Source organism: Eptatretus burgeri, chromosome 12 (assembly GCF_056783735.1).
Source record: "Eptatretus burgeri isolate ZD-2024b chromosome 12, Ebu_testis_v1, whole genome shotgun sequence".
In the NCBI taxonomy this organism is placed as follows: domain Eukaryota; kingdom Metazoa; phylum Chordata; class Myxini; order Myxiniformes; family Myxinidae; genus Eptatretus; species Eptatretus burgeri.
Genome location: NC_140972.1, coordinates 23,955,372 through 23,974,544, shown reverse-complemented (window position 1 = coordinate 23,974,544; position 19,173 = coordinate 23,955,372). Strand labels below are relative to the sequence as shown.

Here is a 19,173-nt window from a genome sequence, read left to right as displayed (position 1 = left end):
GCCATTTTGTATCCATCGTTAGGTCATTGATCATTCTTTTTTAAATGGCAGGATGGTGTGCATTGGATGTACCAATCAATCAGAGAAGGGTTTCAAAATGCATAAATTCCCTGCAGATACCAGAAGGAAAAAAAATTGGGGAAACAAAGTTGGTCGTCTGAGATGGAAATGACTTTGGGGTCATTTCTGTGCCACGTAAGTTGTAGTCCTGTGTGTGTACATATATGTGTGGTGCTATAATTTTTCCGTTCGTGTGCAGCCTTTTTGGCTGCTGGTTGCATCATTGGTTAGGGATGCAGCTGATGCAGTGTCCCTATTACCAGTACACTGGTGCTCATTTCACCCACCTCGGAAGGATGACGGGCTGAGTCAACCGCCTGGTGTTAATTCAGCGGAAGACAGGGCTCGAACTCAGGACACTAGGATCCCAAGCCACCACTCTCACCGCTAAGCCAACTCCAGGCTGGTGCTGTAATCATATTGTAGTTGACAGTTGGGTATAACTCATAAACAGACATAAATCAGCATGGAAACATCTATCGATAATTTACGACATGCCGAGAACATCCTGGTAAAGTTGTTTATAAGTAAACACGCCATTTGTGTGTCTGCAACGCAAGTTTGTTTATCTATTTATTTGAATTTGTCTCTAAGTGTTGCAGTTAACATTGGTTAACAACATTTCATGGTCCATGACATGGTTAATTAGACATTTAATGAAAATAGAAAAGAACTATAATGGCACTTGGTAGAGTATATACCTCCGCTCTGATAGTTTCACAAAAGCCTATTCTTTCATGTGCCGGTTACGACTATCGTATCCATCATCTATGCCCGAGTACACTGAATCCTGTGGAGAGCAGGTTGCAGTTAAGCAGCTTTCCTTCTCAACTTGGAAAGCCATCTGGACTGAGTACAAATTTAGTTAAATCCGTATGGCTGTCAACAAGTGTATCCATCCTGAGGCATGCCAGAAAACACCATCTTGAAAATCTCAAGTCTGAACTGTCCAACCAATCTCCTTCCTCGAAGTTATCAGTGCCCATGTTCCAAAATCCTTCTCCGCTGTTCATGCTTCCCTTTTGTGTGCCCGATTTATTTGCCACCCCCCCCCCCCCGGCCACCTCCCATTGCCCACATCACTCCCATTTCCAATAACGGTGCAAAAACAGATCCTCTTAATTACTACAGACCATTGAGCTTACTTCCCATTACAAGCAAAGTTATGGAATACATAATTGTGGCTGATGTCATGTCTTTCCTCTTTTCAAACAGCTTGATCTCTCACCATCATTTTGCATTGTGCCCCAGTCACACAACTCTTGACATGCTGCTGCTGCACTTTTAGAAATGGTTGGAGGCCCTAAATCTCAAGAGGTATACCCTGTGTCTCCTTGGACATAATTTGGGCATTTGACACACGTCTGGCATCCTACTTTGTTTGCCATGCTCTTGCCTATGGTATTCAAGGCTACCTTCATTCCTGCATTTCATTTCTCCAGCTTGTGCAGTCAACATCTTGCCATCATTGGAATGGAACCCTCTCTTTCCCTCTCCCAATGGAGGCTGGAGTTCCCCAAGGCAATGTTGGGCAGTCTTGTTCCTCATCAATATATATGACCTCTCTGATGCTCTGGAAAACTCTCTCTTCCTTTTGAAAATGACTCCACATTGTGTCGTACAAGACCCCATCCCACTGCTTGACAGACTGCAGCTGTGTCACTGTCTGTCAGTCTCAAATTCATTAGATGCTGGTCTAATAAATGGAATACGTCCTTCAATCCCTGTCGTGTAAGGACCTCAAAGTCTCTGTAGTGTCCATCTTGTTTACCCTGTGTACCTCGCCCCATCCCTCTCCTTTCCACAAATGTCATGTCTCTGTTCCCCACTGTTTTTTCCTTCCCTCTCCTACCCTTCTTGGCCCCTCCTCCTCTTGTTGTACGTTCTGTGTGTTCGCTCTCATACGAGCCTCGACGGTGTATACAAAAATCTCACTGTCTCACCCTGTCACTGAAAGGATAATCAAACAAATGCCAGAATTGCTGTGGTCAACCACTGGAAAAGGTTCTGTCGATGTTTTTCTTTGGATATGGCAAGTCTCTCTTTGGAAAATCAGATCTGCTTGCAGACAACAAGGCCTTTGTCTATAGCTTAATGTAGTGCTGCTCTCCCCTTTGTGCTACCACCCCATGTCTGTTTTTCCAGGATTCTACGGAATCTAAAAGCCTCAACATTGGAAATCCCCGCGATGTCGAAACATGAGGTATGTTGCTTCCACAACATAGGCAGGTCGTGGTCTGCTATTTCTTTTTAACTGCCTCTTCTCCAATATTGCTTCCTCTGCTTTTTGTCGTCTGACTTCAGCAACTCCAAGATGCACATGCTCTTACAGTGACCCCCTCCTGGTTAAACTTCCAAAATCCAGGTTGACTGCACACCTCAACTCCACTGTTCCTCACTTCTCCTGTCTACAGAACCACCTTCCAGAGGCCGTTCTTTCCTACTATTCTATCCACGGCTTTAAGCAGGCAGTGTACCACCTCCTCTTGTCAACCCCTGACAGTACCCATGATCTTTATTACCCCCATTGGCCCTTCCGAAACCCCAACCCTCTTACTTGCTGTTTTCAGCATTTCCTTCCCTTCTATCTCTTCCAATCATATTTGTTTATTCCCTTTCTGGTTGTGTCCAAGTGTTGCCTCACTTACCCCACTGTCAATTTAACCTTACTCTTTCATGAGCCTCTCTCTTGTGGAGGGGAAAAAAGTCCACTGCATTAAGGACACTTCAAAATGAAGACTTATGTGGTGGTTGGTGTTGGTGGTAGTGGTGGAGTCTCATTCTCTTGACAGTGTTGGAGTGTTCACAACAGGCCATGAACATTTCCTTGGTGATGAACGAATCCTGGACAGGTCACCACTTCATTACTGGTCTTGACATGTTTTGCCCTGAGCAGCCATGGAAATCAAATCGATACCAGCGAAGGCAATGCAACTTGGCTGCAATGACGCACTCTCCCACCGAACCACTCCAAAAGCTTCCGTGCCAAGATGAAATGGTTGAATGATTGCTGGACAAGGTGCATTGAAGAGGCTGCAGATGAAGCCGAATAATGTGACATTAATAAAGTGTCATTAGTATGATGTTTATAGTGTATGTGTGATGGCAGAAAGTTTGGCATGACCCTCTTGGGTAAGCTCCCAGCCCCCTCACTGCATGAATGGAAGTAATACAATACAAAGAGCTGAAAAACCCAGTAATTTGACCAAACACATCACAACAAAGCAATGACACTGGTGACTTGCTATTGAAAACATTCTTTCTGCTCCCCCCAAAAAATATGCCACGCTGAAACTTACTCAGCAGCCAATTATGTATGCTCGGCCTCGCGTCTGCATGCAGTGTGGTTGCTCTGTAACTTAGCTACCTGCAGGCTCCGTCATGAGCATAATATCGATCATGATTGCCTCATCAGGGTTTTCATAAAGTAATCATTTATCATGTGTAAATTTGTGGGATGCTTGGACAGAGGAGAGACTCTTTGTGGTTGTGTGTGTAGAGGAGATGGTTGGAGGTGGGAAAGAGGAATAAATGTTGAGGGATTGTTGGAGAGGATATAATTTCTGTTGAAGATGCTTCAGCTGAGGTCAGTCTGTTTCTAAATGCCAAGAAAACAGAATACATGACAGTAAATGAGGATGCTGATCATCTACCAATCTTCTCCAAGGATGGCTCACAACTAAATGAAGTCAAAGACTTTAAGTACTTAGGGTCTTATGTAGCTGACTCCAAGAAGGACTTCATATCACGCAAAGGTCAAGCCTGGAGTGCATGTAACAGGCTGCAGCACATCTGGCAGTCTAACATTTCAAGATCTACCAAACTTGCATTATTTAGAGCTTGCGTAGAGAACATACTCTTAATTAGATCAGAGACATGGACCACAAAGAAGGCCCTGCAAGACTGGCTTGATGGCACATATACTCGGCTTCTTATGAGAGTTCCGAACAAAAGCAGAGATCAACGGAGACCTACCACTCATTTCTACCATTGTAGCTCGGCGCGGAACACATTTTGATGGTCACTGTTTCCGTGCCAAAGACCAAATTATGTCTGACGTGATCGACTTGAGATTGCCTTGCCCAACTAGAGGAAGAAAGCCACTGAACTACATCGACTGCTTAGCAAGGGATATCCAGCATGACATAGGAGACATGCAGACACTGATGATGGACAAAGACTCATGGCACGGCATTGTGAACTCTCTCTCGGATGCGTCCGCTGACTAGTAGTTGGAGAGGAGGGAAGAGGGAAAGTGCATTGGAAGAGGTGCATGATCATTGTCACCTTGTGTATCTAGAAAGAAAAACAAACAAACAATCATAGCTATGCATTAATCCAGGCAGGTTGCTTCAGTGCCCCGAGACCATCACCAACAATCATCTCGGGATTGGATCATGATAGAGTTTACGCATGGCATTCACCCATGATTACCTTTCTTTGCTGGAAAATCGCCCCATGGTTGATGTGTGATATGTTGCACTCTTCCTTGAAGAATTAAATGTGATCTAGCAAAGCCGTTGATGTAAAATCTGTTTCTCACGATTTCCACACGTGATTTCTGCACACTCGACAGTTTCCTTTTTAGTTTATTTTTTCACTATCGTATGTTTTTACGTTTCCTTGATAAACCTCATTATTTAATTGAAACGCAAGTTTTTTTGTTTTTTTTTTCATGGCATGTTTGCATCTATCTATAATTCCAGCAGTGTGTGTGTGTGTGTGTGTGTGTGTGTGTGTGTGTGTGTGTGTGTGTGTGTGTGTGTGTGTGTGTGTGTGTGTGTGTGTGTGTGTGTGTGTGTGTGTGTGTGTGTGTGTGTGTGTGTGTGTGTGTGTGTGTGTGTGTGTGTGTGTGTGTCCGCTGTTTCTCGACAACCGCTGGTCCGATCTAATTGAAACTTGCCAGGTATATTGCTGGGGCCCTGAGGATGTGCCTTTTCAAGGTTTGACATTAATCAGACAAGTGCTTCCCAAGTTATGGCCATTTATTTACCAAACCAATGACAAGACACGTTGTTGCGTGGGCGTGGCCGATGGGGAAGGGAAGCTCAGCTGCGTTCCTCATTACGGGTTACAACGTACGGACTTCCGGAGAGTGATGACTTCGTGTATTGTAATAATTTCTCGATTTCTTATGCGCATTTATAGATAAACACAATGCCGCAAGTTATGAACGTTTTCATACCGCAAGTTATGATCGTTTTCATATGAGACTGCATAAATTTCGGTAACATCAGAGTGCTGGTATGCTCCGAACCAGGAAGTAATTTCTTTTTCTCTCTTCTCTTCTCTTTTTGTTTTTCCTTGCGATGACATTGCGAAAAGGCAAAATACGTTGGTGCTAATTGAATAATTGGCCATTAAAACCGAAATTGCGAATCATCGTAACTGTGATACGCGAACTTCCACGCACGTACGGGCATGCAAGAGTGAAGAAACGGCCTGTGTCGTTGTTGTTTGTTGCTCGCGGTTGGAATATGTATTTATGAATTTTTTTTTTTTTTTTTTACGGGCACGTACTAGTTTAATTTAAATTTGACAGGGTCATATTTGTTGAGGTTGGTGTTGGTCGAGTAGGTGTTGTAAGGTCGAGTTTGGATGGAAGGAGAAGAGATTTGTGGTAGTTATTAAAGGTGCATTATTGCCAGGAACTGTGATGGTTCCTGAAAATTGTGGTCATCGATTTAATGAATTTAAGCATTAAACCTTTACCACTTCACCATGGCTATTTGTCAAATGTATTATGCCGAGCCAGCATGATGGCACTTTAATGCACAACAAAGCAGTTTTAATAAATTGCTCATAATGAACAGCAAGATAAGATCACTGGAGTCACTAGTGTGCTGGGCTATCAGAACGTTGATTGTGCAGTTTACAGATTGAGAATATTGCTGTGGGGGGGAAGTAAACCATCTGCTCTTTCCATGCTTTGTCCCTACCCTGACCGCTCACCCTCACCCCAGGTTTCTGCAGGGCCCATGTGGGCCACCAGCAACCCCCTTCTTGTGAAACTAAAAATCCTTAATTGCTGCTCACCTCCATTCATTTGTTCCTATTTTTATTCCCGCCTGTGGAACAAATTTCATCATTCTCTTCAATCTCATTCTTTCCTCCAGGTCTTCAAGGCAGCTGGTCACCGCCATCTCGAATAATTCCCCATTCAAAACCATGATCTTTTCTATCCCCCATTAACCCTCTCCAAGCCTCCCACCTCTTTCCAAATTTCAGTTGTTCCTTCCTGAGAGTTTGCTTCTGTATCCATCTTGTCCATCCCTTCTGTATCCATCTTGTCCACCTCTTATTCTGCCCCACATCCCTTACTTGTCCAGGTCACCCTCTACTTTGTCCTTCAACCCTGCTGTTGGTGTGTCCCACTCTCCTACTGTTCCTGTTGTTCTGTTATGTCCCGATCCATTCTATGTTCGAACTCCTCCACAAGCCTTGACTTTGTATACAAAAAAAATACAAGTATTGATGCATATTTGTGTTGGGAATTGGAGTGACTGTTACATGAGTATCGAAAATATTTCTGTGGCCAGATATTGAAATTGGAGCTGTTGAAGATTTGCTGCTGAACAAAGTTTTTGTTTTAGCAGATGTCACATTTTATTCTGTTTTAATTTTTATACCTCTGATAACTTTTTCTTTACTTGTATCTTCTTTGACATTTGGTATGCTTCACTGGAAATGTCATCGGGGCATTTGAATATTGGTAAAATCATAGATTTCTACACTGAAGGGGGGGTTGGAGGGGACATAGATAAAGGTTCTGTGCACTGTAAAACTGAATTCATTTGCTGATAAAGGTCATATGGAATAAGCATCCATCCGTTTCCATTCAAAGCACTTGTTCACCACAGTTCTGGTGTGAATTGGCTTGTTAAATAACCTTAATCTGAACGTTCTTGCAGGAGAATGCACAACTCATCCGTGAGGTTGATGTTGAGAAAGTGGCTTCATTTGAGGCACCCTACGTAGAAGCCATCAAGCTCTTGTGGAGCGATCCTGGCATCGAAGAATGTTATGATCGCCGTCGTGAATACCAGCTCTCTGATTCCACCAAATAGTAAGGCTTTTCCAACCATCCTGTTTCTTTTGTTTTTTTCTACAGTGATATTCATCTCACCACCCTGTTAGGGTATGCATAACCAACCTAAATGGTTGTATTCAACTTAACAAAACATTTGACCATTCATACCTTAATCACACCTCTTGTGCACTTATGCCTTTTTAAAATGAAGACAACTATGTAGGAATATTCATTGTCACTTATTTTCTGTGCAGCCTGTGGCTGCTCATGTGTCGTGACTGGGTGTGTGGCTGTATCGCTGATGCAGTGCCCCCTGTAGGTTACGGCAGGAATTTGGCAAGATGTGCCGATGATCTCTCGCCTACACTTCGCGAAAGACACATTAGGATCCTGAACGTTCATCAACTAATGCCAGCAGATGCGACTCGCAGTTTAACTTCCAGCAGACGGGCACACACATTGGTGAATAGTCTTGCCTCTGAAACCCCAAGATGACAATTTATAGCTTGGTCAGGATTAGAACCCAGGCAAGACAACTTAGAGGGGAGAATACCTCCCTGCCTCTTCCTCTCCCTGCCTCTTCCTCTCCCTGCCACTCCCTCTTCCTCTCCCCGCCACTCCCTCTTCCTCTCCCCGCCACTCCCTCTTCCTCTCCCCGCCACTCCCTCTTCCTCTCCCCGCCACTCCCTCTTCCTCTCCCCGCCACTCCCTCTTCCTCTCCGCGCCACTCCCTCTTCCTCTCCCCGCCACTCCCTCTTCCTCTCCCCGCCACTCCCTCTTCCTCTCCCCGCCACTCCCTCTTCCTCTCCCCGCCACTCCCTCTTCCTCTCCCCGCCTCTCGCTTTCCCTGCCTCTCTCTCCCCGCTTCTCGCTTTCCCTGCCTCTCCCCGCCTCTCGCTTTCCCTGCCTCTCCCCGCCTCTCGCTTTCCCCGCCTCTCGCTTTCCCCGCCTCGCGCTTTCCCCCCCTCTCGCTTTCCCCGCCTCTCGCTTTCCCCGCCTCTCGCTTTCCCCGCCTCTCGCTTTCCCCGCCTCTCGCTTTCCCCGCCTCTCGCTTTCCCCTCCTCTCGCTTTCCCCTCCTCTCGCTTTCCCCTCCTCTCGCTTTCCCCCCCTCCCCCTTTCCCCTCCTCTCGCTTCCCCCTCCTCTCGCTTCCCCCGCCTCTCGCTTTCCCCCGCCTCTCGCTTTCCCCGCCTCTCGCTCTCCCCGCCTCTCGCCTCCTCCCCGTCCCCGCCTCCCCTGTCCCCGCCTCCCCTGTCCCCGCCTCCCCTGTCCCCGCCTCCCCTGTCCCCGCCTCCCCCTGTCCCCGCCTCCCCCTGTCCCCGCCTCCCCCTGTCCCCGCCTCCCCCTGTCCCCGCCTCCCCCTGTCCCCGCCTCCCCCTGTCCCCGCCTCCCCCTGTCCCCGCCTCCCCCTGTCCCCGCCTCCCCCTGTCCCCGCCTGCCCCTGTCCCCGCCTGCCCCTGTCCCCGCCTGCCCCTGTCCCCGCCTGCCCCTGTCCCCGCCTGCCCCTGTCCCCGCCTGCCCCTGTCCCCGCCTCTCCCTCTCCCTGTCCATGCCTCTCCCTCTCCCTCTCCCTGTCCATGTCTCTCCCTCTCCCTGTCCATGTCTCTCCCTCTCCCTCTCCGTCTCCCTGTCCATGCCTCTCCCTCTCCCTCTCCCTCTCCCTGTCCATGCCTCTCCCTCTCCCTCTCCCTCTCCCTGTCCATGCCTCTCCCTCTCCCTCTCCCTGTCCATGCCTCTCCCTCTCCCTCTCCCTCTCCCTGTCCATGCCTCTCCCTCTCCCTCTCTATGTCCCTGACTCTCCATGTCCCTGACTCTCCATGTCCCTGACTCTCCATTAGGGTGGTCCAAAAAAATGAAAGTTCCAATTTCTCGCAGGCATGTTTGCCAAATCGTTCCTGACGTTGAAAAACGCAAAGAAACAAAAAATTAGCAGATTTTGAGGTGGTTTAGGGGTCCATCAAACTATCTCAACGGATTCATTATAATGTCACAATATTAATAGGAAAAATGAAAAGAAAGAGCATAAAATGTTCTCAGTGGGCAGTGGGCAACTGGCGGTCGGTGAATTTCTCCAATGGTTGATCCAAGAGGAACAGTTCCGTGCTTTTCCATGGAGAACACGCCATACTCACTCACTCTGGGAATCAAAAAGAAGAAGAAAAAAATTAGAGATTAAAAAAGAAGAAAAATAAAGGAGTACTTTTAACACCGACCGACAGCGAACCGAAAGCTCAACTGACGTCTCCCTCTCTCTCCCACTGACATCTTCTTCTCTCCCACCGGATGTAGCAACCCCCACCGGATGTAACAACTTCCTTCCTCTTGATGGACCCCTAAATATTTTTGGAACTGTGGCAAATTTGGCCAGGAGTATTTTCTAGTCAGGTAGAACAAAATAATCAACATGCCCCAAGAATATTCAAATTTTGAATTTTTCCCTTATGATTTTGGACCACCCTACTCTCTTTGTCCCTGCCTCTCTTTGTCCCTGCCTCTCTTTGTCCCTGCCTCTCTTTGTCCCTTCCTCTCTCTGTCCCTTGCCTCTCTCTGTCCCTTGCCTCTCTCTGTCCCTTGCCTCTCTCTGTCCCTGCCCCTCTCTCTGTCCCTGCCCCTCTCTCTGTCCCTGCCCCTCTCTCTGTCCCTGCCCCTCTCTCTGTCCCTGCCCCTCTCTCTGTCCCTGCCCCTCTCTCTGTCCCTGCCCCTCTCTCTGTCCCTGCCCCTCTCTCTGTCCCTGCCCCTCTCTCTGTCCCTGCCCCTCTCTCTGTCCCTGCCCCTCTCTCTGTCCCTGTCCCTGCTCCTCTCTCTGTCCCTGTCCCTGCCCCTCTCTCTGTCCCTGTCCCTGCCCCTCTCTCTGTCCCTGTCCCTGCCCCTCTCTCTGTCCCTGTCCCTGCCCCTCTCTCTGTCCCTGTCCCTGCCCCTCTCTCTGTCCCTGTCCCTGCCCCTCTCTCTGTCCCTGTCCCTGCCCCTCTCTCTGTCCCTGTCCCTGCCCCTCTCTCTGTCCCTGTCCCTGCCCCTCTCTCTGTCCCTGTCCCTGCCCCTCTCTCTGTCCCTGTCCCTGCCCCTCTCTCTGTCCCTGTCCCTGCCCCTCTCTCTGTCCCTGTCCCTGCCCCTCTCTCTGTCCCTGTCCCTGCCCCTCTCTCTGTCCCTGTCCCTGCCCCTCTCTCTGTCCCTGTCCCTGCCCCTCTCTCTGTCCCTGTCCCTGCCCCTCTCTCTGTCCCTGTCCCTGCCCCTGCCCCTCTCTCTGTCCCTGTCCCTGCCCCTCTCTCTGTCCCTGTCCCTGCCCCTCTCTCTGTCCCTGTCCCTGCCCCTCTCTCTGTCCCTGCCCTTCTCTCTGTCCCTGTCCCTGCCCCTCTCTGTCCCTGCCCCTCTCTGTCCCTGCCCCTCTCTCTGTCCCTGTCCCTGCCCCTCTCTCTGTCCCTGCCCCTCTCTCTGTCCCTGCCCCTCTCTCTGTCCCTGCCCCTCTCTCTGTCCCTGCCCCTCCCTCTGTCCCTGCCTCCCTCTGTCCCTGCCTCCCTCTGTCCCTGCCTCCCTCTGTCCCTGCCTCCCTCTGTCCCTGCCTCCCTCTGTCCCTGCCTCCCTCTGTCCCTGCCTCCCTCTGTCCCTGCCTCTCTCTGTCCCTGCCTCTCTCTGTCCCTGCCTCTCTCTGTCCCTGCCTCTCTCTGTCCCTGCCTCTCTCTGTCCCTGCCTCTCTCTGTCCCTGCCTCTCTCTGTCCCTGCCTCTCTCTGTCCCTGCCTCTCTCTGTCCCTGCCTCTCTCTGTCCCTGCCTCTCTCTGTCCCTGCCTCTCTCTGTCCCTGGCTCTCTCTGTCCCTGCCTCTCTCTGTCCCTGCCTCTCTCTGTCCCTGCCTCTCTCTGTCCCTGCCTCTCTCTGTCCCTGCCTCTGCCTTTCTCAATTTGATTGTTAACCTTCCCTTCCCTTCCCCTTTGTGTGTGTGTGTCCTTTCTCTCTCCACAATTCCAAGACATGAACCCTAGCATTCCGAAGCTTTGCATGCACAAAGGGAATTCCAAAGGAGTGCATGAAGGAAAACTGGGTACTTGGGTAAATTTAAACACCCCTTTTGAAGATAATCAACTCATCTCACGAAAAAACAAAAACCGGCTTATCCTTTGTCAGCCTGCTCTCCCTCGCAGTGGTGTTAAGCCGCCATTTGTTTTGGCCTGCTCAAAAATGCCTTGTCTTGGAACCATGATGTACTGTCATGGACTAATTAAAGTATATACTCGAAAACTGTCTTTGGATTGTGTATCAGAGCATGTGGACTAATTTAGTGTCAATCTGGAGTGAAATCTGAAAATTTAAAGAAATTAACGATTCTTCTAACGAAGCGTATTTACATATTGTTATGTTTGTGGGGTGGATGGGGGAATTTCTGAGGATAGTTTGGATTGTATAGCGATGCTTGGTCCGTGGACGTGTGGGAGACATCTCGATGTAAATTATGTTGGGAAACTGTGAGCTTAAGTGTTGTCACCACATGGGGGGAGGGGCAGGGGGGGTTTCTGTGTTAATTAAATAGGGATTAAGGCCAATTTCCCCAGTATGTCATTGCACTCTGACTTCCTCCTACGTTTTTGCATTTACAAGCCAGCCATGAAAGAATTACGTTTTTATAACAAGCATTACAACCGAGCTGCACGACCAAGCAGGCAAGAAGCCCCACCTTCAAGGGTGATGGCGGGCAAAACCACGCCCCTGGAGGTCGATGATTGATGGGCGTGATGTCAGAGAGCAGGTGGAGGGAAGGGTGAGGTTCGAGGAGCAGATAGTAGTTGTGTGAGGAATGTGGCTGGGGCGGAGGATCTCACTTTGCTTTCCTCTCAGCACAACGAAATTGCTGCATGATTCTCGTATTCGTGGTGAGGTGAATTGGCTCGTGTGGTGGAGCAAGACGCTGGCCATTGACTCTTGGTTGGGTTGTTGGAGGTCAACCTCGAAGCCTCATGTATATCACCGAAGGGAGCGGCACCATTCTGCAGAGCCGCGGCATTGGCAAGTGCGATCGACGAGAAAGCCGCACGACGGTTGATTACCTCACATACATTCCCGCCCAGGGAGCGGCTCGGCGCTATTTTGGGGCCCAGCCGCAAATTTTTTTTTTTTTTTTTTAGGACACGTGAGCTGATGCCATCTGGACTGGTTGCAGAATCTGAGTTGAGATTTGACAGCATTCTATCCAATTTGTCAGGAGAAAAGGACACGAGTCCAGGAACAGCTGGGTGCGACTGCGTAAGGTGGGGACAAAAAGCGATGTGTTTGGGACACAAGATTTAGAAGCGAACACGGAGTTTAGGCATTCAGCCTTTTCACGTGCAGTGTCAGCTGTACAGCCATTTGAGTTAAGGGAGGGATGGAGGGTGAACATACACCAGAAACAGACTTAACTCAATGCCACCAGGATTTGGAGGAGGGAGACAGGTTTGAAAGGTCAGACTTGAGATGAGAAAGATGTTGTTTTCTGTCTCTCCTGAGAATAGACATACTTGTGTCGAGCTTTGTGAAAGGAACTGAGATGGCCTTCAGTTGGATTTATTTGCCTTTCATGAGGCGAAGGCAAGTTGTTTCAGGCCAACTGCCTCGCCACAAGCTTCAGTGTACCATGGGCAGGAGGAAGGGTAGGACAACTGAAGACGAGATGGGATAAATCTGTGCATGAGAGGGAGAGAGAGCAAGTTACTTTGAAAGAATTCCCAGGACGAGTTGATGTTGGAGAAAGTAGAGATGGGAGACCAGTCTAGAAGTTTGATGGCTGCTTGAAGACCATGAAGACTGAGTGAAATGCCAGGCTTAACGGCGCTGAGATGGTTCTCTAATAACAGCCTAAGAGACGTCTACTTTGACAAGCATGTGGTCAGATGAACCAATTGGAGCGGAGGACGAACAGCAGATATTTTCAGGGAAATTGGTCAAAATCAGATCAAGAAGAGATGGGGTACCATTGGTTGAGATCTGGGTCAGGAAGTTGACAGATTGCGTCAGTCCCAATGAGTTGCAGAAGTCTTTCTTTTCCTGAAGCGCCATGGCAGGTGAGAGAAGTCCCCACACCCAGCGAACTGGCATGATGACAATTGAAATTACCACTTATGAGGAAGAGAGAGTTGGGATGAGAGGATAGATGTTGGTCCATGTTTTCGTAGAGCGAGATGTAAATGGAGTCATCACTGTTTGGTGGATGGTACAACACACACATAAACATGAGATGGGAGTGGAGGGGAAGCCGTAGCCAGAGTATTCCTGGGAGTGTGGAGGAGTGAGGGCAATGCACAGAGAGTGAGGAATAGATTATTTGATGAAGGGAGCAACTCCGCCACCAGGATGAGGCTCAGGTCTGTCATACCAGAGGAGGGAGTAACCAGGGAGAGGTATTAGGAAGTCAGAGACGTCTTGAAGGAGGAAAGTTTCTGTTGAGCAGATTGTCGGGTTTGTCAGTGGCAACCTTTATGTAAGATCTGTCAGGTTTGATTGAAGGCCCCGGATGTGTGAGGTCCACGCTCTAAAGGAAGAGGGGAGGAGGATTTTGGTGCAGGGGAGGGGAGGATAGGAAGGGGAGATAAGGAGAGTTGTTGAAAGAGTGCGGGGGGTTGCAGAAGTGCTAGGGGAAAGGGTCGTATGAGGAGGAGAAAAGGCTCTGTGGTGATGGGTTGAGGTACATTGGGGAGTAATAAAAGAGGGGGCAGAGGGCAGTTGAAAATTAGAGGAGGTGGAGTGATGAGATGGAAGAGAAAAAGGGCAGGGGAAGGAGGCAGCTTTGTGGATGTGAGGGGAGGGGCAACTTTGAGAAGGGGGAGTGAGGGAGAGGGGAGAGTTGAGGGAGAAGGGTGAGGTGGGAGTTTTTGAGAAAGGTGAGAGTGAAGTTTGGAGGGGGAATAGTGTGAAGGTTGCTTTGAGAGGGTGGGGAGACGATAAGAGCAGGCACGGCGAAGGTGCTTGGGGGGGGGGGGCAATGGGAATGGTGGGGAGAGGGGAAGGATGAGACTTGGGAGTGGAAAGTTGAAGAAGGGAGTGGGCAGGGGGAGGTACAAGATTTGAGGGGTTGGGAAGAGGAGGAGGAGTGATGAGAGGAAAGAAGGAGCATGTGTGGTGTTGAGGAGTGTACCGATTGAGAGAGTGAGATACCTGTTCGGTTAGAATGGAGCCTTCAGATGTTGGAGCACCACACACTTTGGGACAACAGAGGAGGAGCTGATACTGAAGCAGAAGACAGTGAAAAGGTGCTAAGAGTAGAGGTAGGTGAGGGGAAAGATGGGAGGGTAAGGGTAGGGGATAACAGGTTAGCAGTTAGGAGGAGGTAGATTTATGCAGGTGGAGTGAATTGGCACTGAAGTTGGAAAAAAAGGACGATTGATGGAACATGAACGTGCATTGCAAACTGGGATTTTTATAATTTGTAAGTCAGAGATGTGATTAAAGACATTACTTGAGGGACGCAATAAAGGAGAATTAAGAGAATGGAGAAAATAAACGTCGTAACAGTTGGATTTTTTTGACATGGGGTGAAGGAAAAGTCGAATTGAAATCTCTCTTTTGAAGAAGAAGAAAAAGTAGTGAATTATGATACAACACCGAGAAGCACACATGTGAAAGAGGAAGTTGAAATATTTTAAGAGTCCGTTTTTTTTTGTTTTTATTTTTGATAAAGGTTGCGTAGGATTAGGTCAAGAAGAGGTTGAAGAAAAATCGTGAATGTGTACGGTGAATTTGAACCGGCAAACGCAGAAGGAAACTGGATGGTTGACGAGAGTAATAGGAAGAAGAAGAGGGGTGGAGAAACATGTGGTTATTGGAGGTGTAAGGTTAGAAGTGAAAAGATGTAAAGAAAAAAAAAGTTTTTTGATTGATTTTTTTCAAATTAGGTAAGATAAGGTACAGAAAAGGTTGAAAAAAAAATTGTGAAGGTAAATGTGGGTCGGCTGAAATAGAAGGAAGATGGTAGGTCGGCAGAAGAAGGAGGAAGAAGAGTCGAAACAGGAAGTCACATGGTTACGTGGGGAATAGGGTTGGAGGGAAAAGGATTTTGTTGTTGTATTATTTTTATATTTTAAGACAATAAACAGAGGGTATACATGTAGTCGTCGACTTACGACCGCAATTGGTTCTGACCAATCGGTCGTAAGTCGACTTGGTCATAAGTCGATTCGCAACGTATATTTTACATACAAAAAAAAAAAGAAAAAATTTTCTTTTACATACAAAAAAAAACCGTGGTCGTAAAGTCGAACAGTCGTAAGTCATATAGGTCGTAAGTCGACAACTACCTGTAGTTAGTTGGGAGGGATAGAAGGAGGGTGGTTGGAAGAATGGAGAAAATAACAACTGATTGTAATAGGGAGAAAATGTAAATAAACATGATCGTGCACATCGATGGGAGGACGAATAGTCCTCAGGGAAACCCGACATGACAAGATCGACGAAAACTCACCAAATAGCACAAATTTTGAAAAAAACCAAACTCGGAACACAGTAAACAATGGAGGTAACAAAATAAAACAGTCAAAACGCAACAAACAACGACTGGAAACTTATCTTTGAGAAAGTCGGCAGAGACCCCTGAGAGAACCAACTGTCGCCTCATAAACCAGAACCGGACGTCAAAAACCCCTTTTACCTTTAAGACCCTTTCAACACTTTGGATACCTTTAGATCCTATCACCCTCTAGACCTCGAGAACCTGTCGACATTTGCATCCCTTAAGTCCTTTTAGACCCCCTTAGACCTCAACACCATTTAGATCCCTTATACACACCCTTCAGATGGATTAGACAGCTTAAACCCATGACCATTTCTTATACCACTTGAACCTTTTTAGATAGCAATTAAATATAATATCACGAATTTTACAGATAAATTTGTCCAAAGTAAATGTTTGTTTTATGATTGGTGTAAATCATGAAAACACAGCAACTCAATTAGTCATTATCCTCAGTTAAAACAAGCCTGTGCCTCTGTAGCGACGTGTGGTGAGGCGAGTGTCGTGAGCTGATCCACTCTACTTGTACAAAATCGAGAAATTAAGTCAATAAAATAGGAGATCTGGACTTGTAGGAATTTGACAGTCAATACTGACCTTTTTAATGGGTGCAAGTACACGCAAATCTCTCATCTGGACCGATGGACTATGGCATCATGCTACATATTTCGTAATGCACAACTTTTCATTTTCCAGCAAGAATTGAAGCCAGTCTTCTCAGGTAGCATGTTAAGGCTGCATTTTCTCAATTTTGTTACTGACGAGCCATGCTGTATTTTTGTTTGGAAATTGACATTTTTTTGCTTTCCCTTTTTTAAATTTAAGTTTCATTTCTTTACAAATGGATGGTGACTGTTTGTTGTTCATTTTGTGCTTTAAAGATGTTTCATTGTTTATCAACCAAGCCCAACACTGGAGGTTTGTTTGAACCTTGCTTATAACTTCCCTCTTGCTTCCTTCTTGTCTTTCAGCTACCTAAGTTCCATAGACCGCATTGCACTCCCACACTACTTGCCAACCCAGCAGGATGTTCTACGTGTCCGTGTGCCCACCACTGGAATCATAGAGTATCCATTTGACCTCGAGAACATCATTTTCAGGTAGGTGAAAGGCTTTGCCTAGTTTCTCTGCTACTGTAGACCTGTGCTGTCAGCTAAACTACCTTTATTTGTCATTGACGTGGCATTTATACAAACATGAAGGATGATGTAAGCAGTCCTATTCCAGAGATGCCAACAGCAGCTTTTGAAATTTCGATATTGTTTTGGATTGAGCATAACTTATCTTTGGAACGTATTGTGTGTGTGTGTATCATCAACTAGTTGTTGATGAGATATAAAAAGTTCCTTCGCTCATTTATAAAATATTGGTAAAGCTAACATTACCAATATTTGCATGAACTTTGGAAAAGAGCAAGTTGAGTCAAAATCTTCCCTGCTGATATCTGGAATTGTAATTACCCTACATGCAAAGTGAAAAACCGGGTTAAGCAATTGGTTCTGTCTGCCTATATGTCTATGATGGAAGCGCTACATAATTTCAATTGAATGTTGTATTGTGAACACTGTAGAACAACAATCGGAACACGAGCCAGCAGTTTAGCAGTACTTTGGCTCAAAATTTTGCAAATTGTACAGAATCTCATTCCGAGCATGCATGTGTAGAGAGGAGTGAGGTAAGTTTTTTTTTTTTTATTTTATTTTTTTTTTTTTTTAATTTTATTTTTCCTCTGCCTGTCTGGCAGTCAAGCAATTGAAAAGTAGAATGGGCACTCGGTAGAGCGCACACTATACCTCTGCCAGGCTGAACAGTTTACGCTTTTTATCCCACTGAAAGGCCGGATATAAATCCGGACCTAAACCAAAATTGAATCGACTTGTTCTTGTCACGTTACCAACTCATCGACCTAATTTTGTCATAACTCATCCACAGCTTCTTCAAATATCATGCTATATATTGTTCATGGCCCCATCTCACGAGAATCACTGAAAATAATTGTATCCAGATTTGGATCGTCACAAAAATTGAATCTCATCCTTGTCACACGCCTAACCTGTCCACCAAGTTTTGTCTGAATCCCTCCATAACTTTTTGATAGATCGTGACGTGTATATGTGTATATATATATATATATATATATATATATATATATATATATATATATATATATATATATATATATATATATATATATATATATATATATCCATACATACATACACAGTAGACTAGGTGTAAGTCGGCAGCGTGTAACTCGTCACTTCGCCGAAGTCGGCAGCGTCAAAAGGTCCCGAATTTATCTCATGTTAAATCCCTTTGAATAAAGGGTCATCCCTCTGTAAGTCGTCATCTCTAAGTCGTCACTTCGTCTAAGTCGTCAGATGTTGTCCCTTCCCACGTAATGGAAACTCAAGTAAATTACCACTCCTAACTCGTCGTATGGAACTGCTGCTTCGTGAGAAGCCCGATTTCATGGAATCGTGATGCTCGCTCATTGGTGTACACCGCCAGTGATAGGCTATTTATAACTGCGTACACACGTTGATCGTATGTTGATCGCACTGCAGGCAGGACAATGGCGACTAAGCGTAAGCTTACAACTAAAACCTACCAAGAAAAATACGACATTATCCAGTTTTGTGAGGCAAATCCACTGATGAAGAAAACAGACATAGCTGAGAAGTTGGACATCAAACGGCAGACATTGAACGATATCTTGAAGAATAAGGGCAAGATATTAGGACAAGTGGAGAAGATCGTGAGGCCGGTGGGAAGTGTGAAATGTGTGTCCTTTGAAGATGTCGATGACGTGCTCATCATCTGGTTTCGGCAAATGTCGGCTCAGCCAAATCTTCGGTTTCAGCCGATTCGGCCAAATATTCGGCCGATACTGTCTTTATGTGGAGGATTGCCCAGCCAACATCATGGAATACAATGACCGGTTTGAATCTTTTCTCATGCACCAGATGCCCAAGAGTTTGAGGCATTCAAACATAACAGATTACTTCGCGAAGAAGTAAAGGATCGATCGAGCTTAGTGTTGAAGTCCGATCATGGTTTTATCTTGGCTTGTTTTGTACATTACCGCACTCACTTACACATAGGCATTGAGTGGTAATCATCACCACGATGACTGTGTGTCATGTAATTTGTCACCATACCATCACCGATGGTATACAAGTTGTCTTACAGAGTTGTTCATTATCTTTACTTTTGATAAACTGATTCATGAATTCCATCTTTGCTTGATCACTTTCCAACTCACCAACTCACCCCCACCTATGCCCCGGGGATTGTGTTTTCCTTTTGGTACAATAGCCGACTCTCACACATATGTGTCCAGGCCACGCGCGACTTCATCCTTCACCCCACAGTCATCATGAATGTTCGCATACGCGTAAGTCGTCACATTTCTAAGTTGTCACTTTTTTCTCGGTCCCGATGGTGACGACTTACGCCTAGTCTACTGTATATATATATATATATATATATATATATATATATATATATATATATGTATGTATGTATATGTATATGTATATATATGTATATGTATATATGTATATATGTATATATGTATATATGTATATATGTATATATATATATATATATATATA

At 46.3% G+C, this 19,173-nt stretch overlaps 1 protein-coding gene across 2 annotated transcripts in view; it reads left to right on the top strand.

Annotated features, from left to right (window-relative positions):
- The window catches only part of LOC147015259 (guanine nucleotide-binding protein subunit alpha-11), a 664,748-nt gene that overhangs the window by 586,897 nt on the left and 58,678 nt on the right, over window positions 1–19,173 (top strand). For both annotated transcript variants that reach the window (XM_085849846.1, XM_085849845.1), the window contains exons 3-4: window positions 6,972–7,126; window positions 16,528–16,656. In XM_085849846.1, coding sequence (XP_085705972.1) covers window positions 6,972–7,126; window positions 16,528–16,656 — 284 coding nt within the window. The remainder of the gene's footprint in view (window positions 1–6,971; window positions 7,127–16,527; window positions 16,657–19,173) is intronic.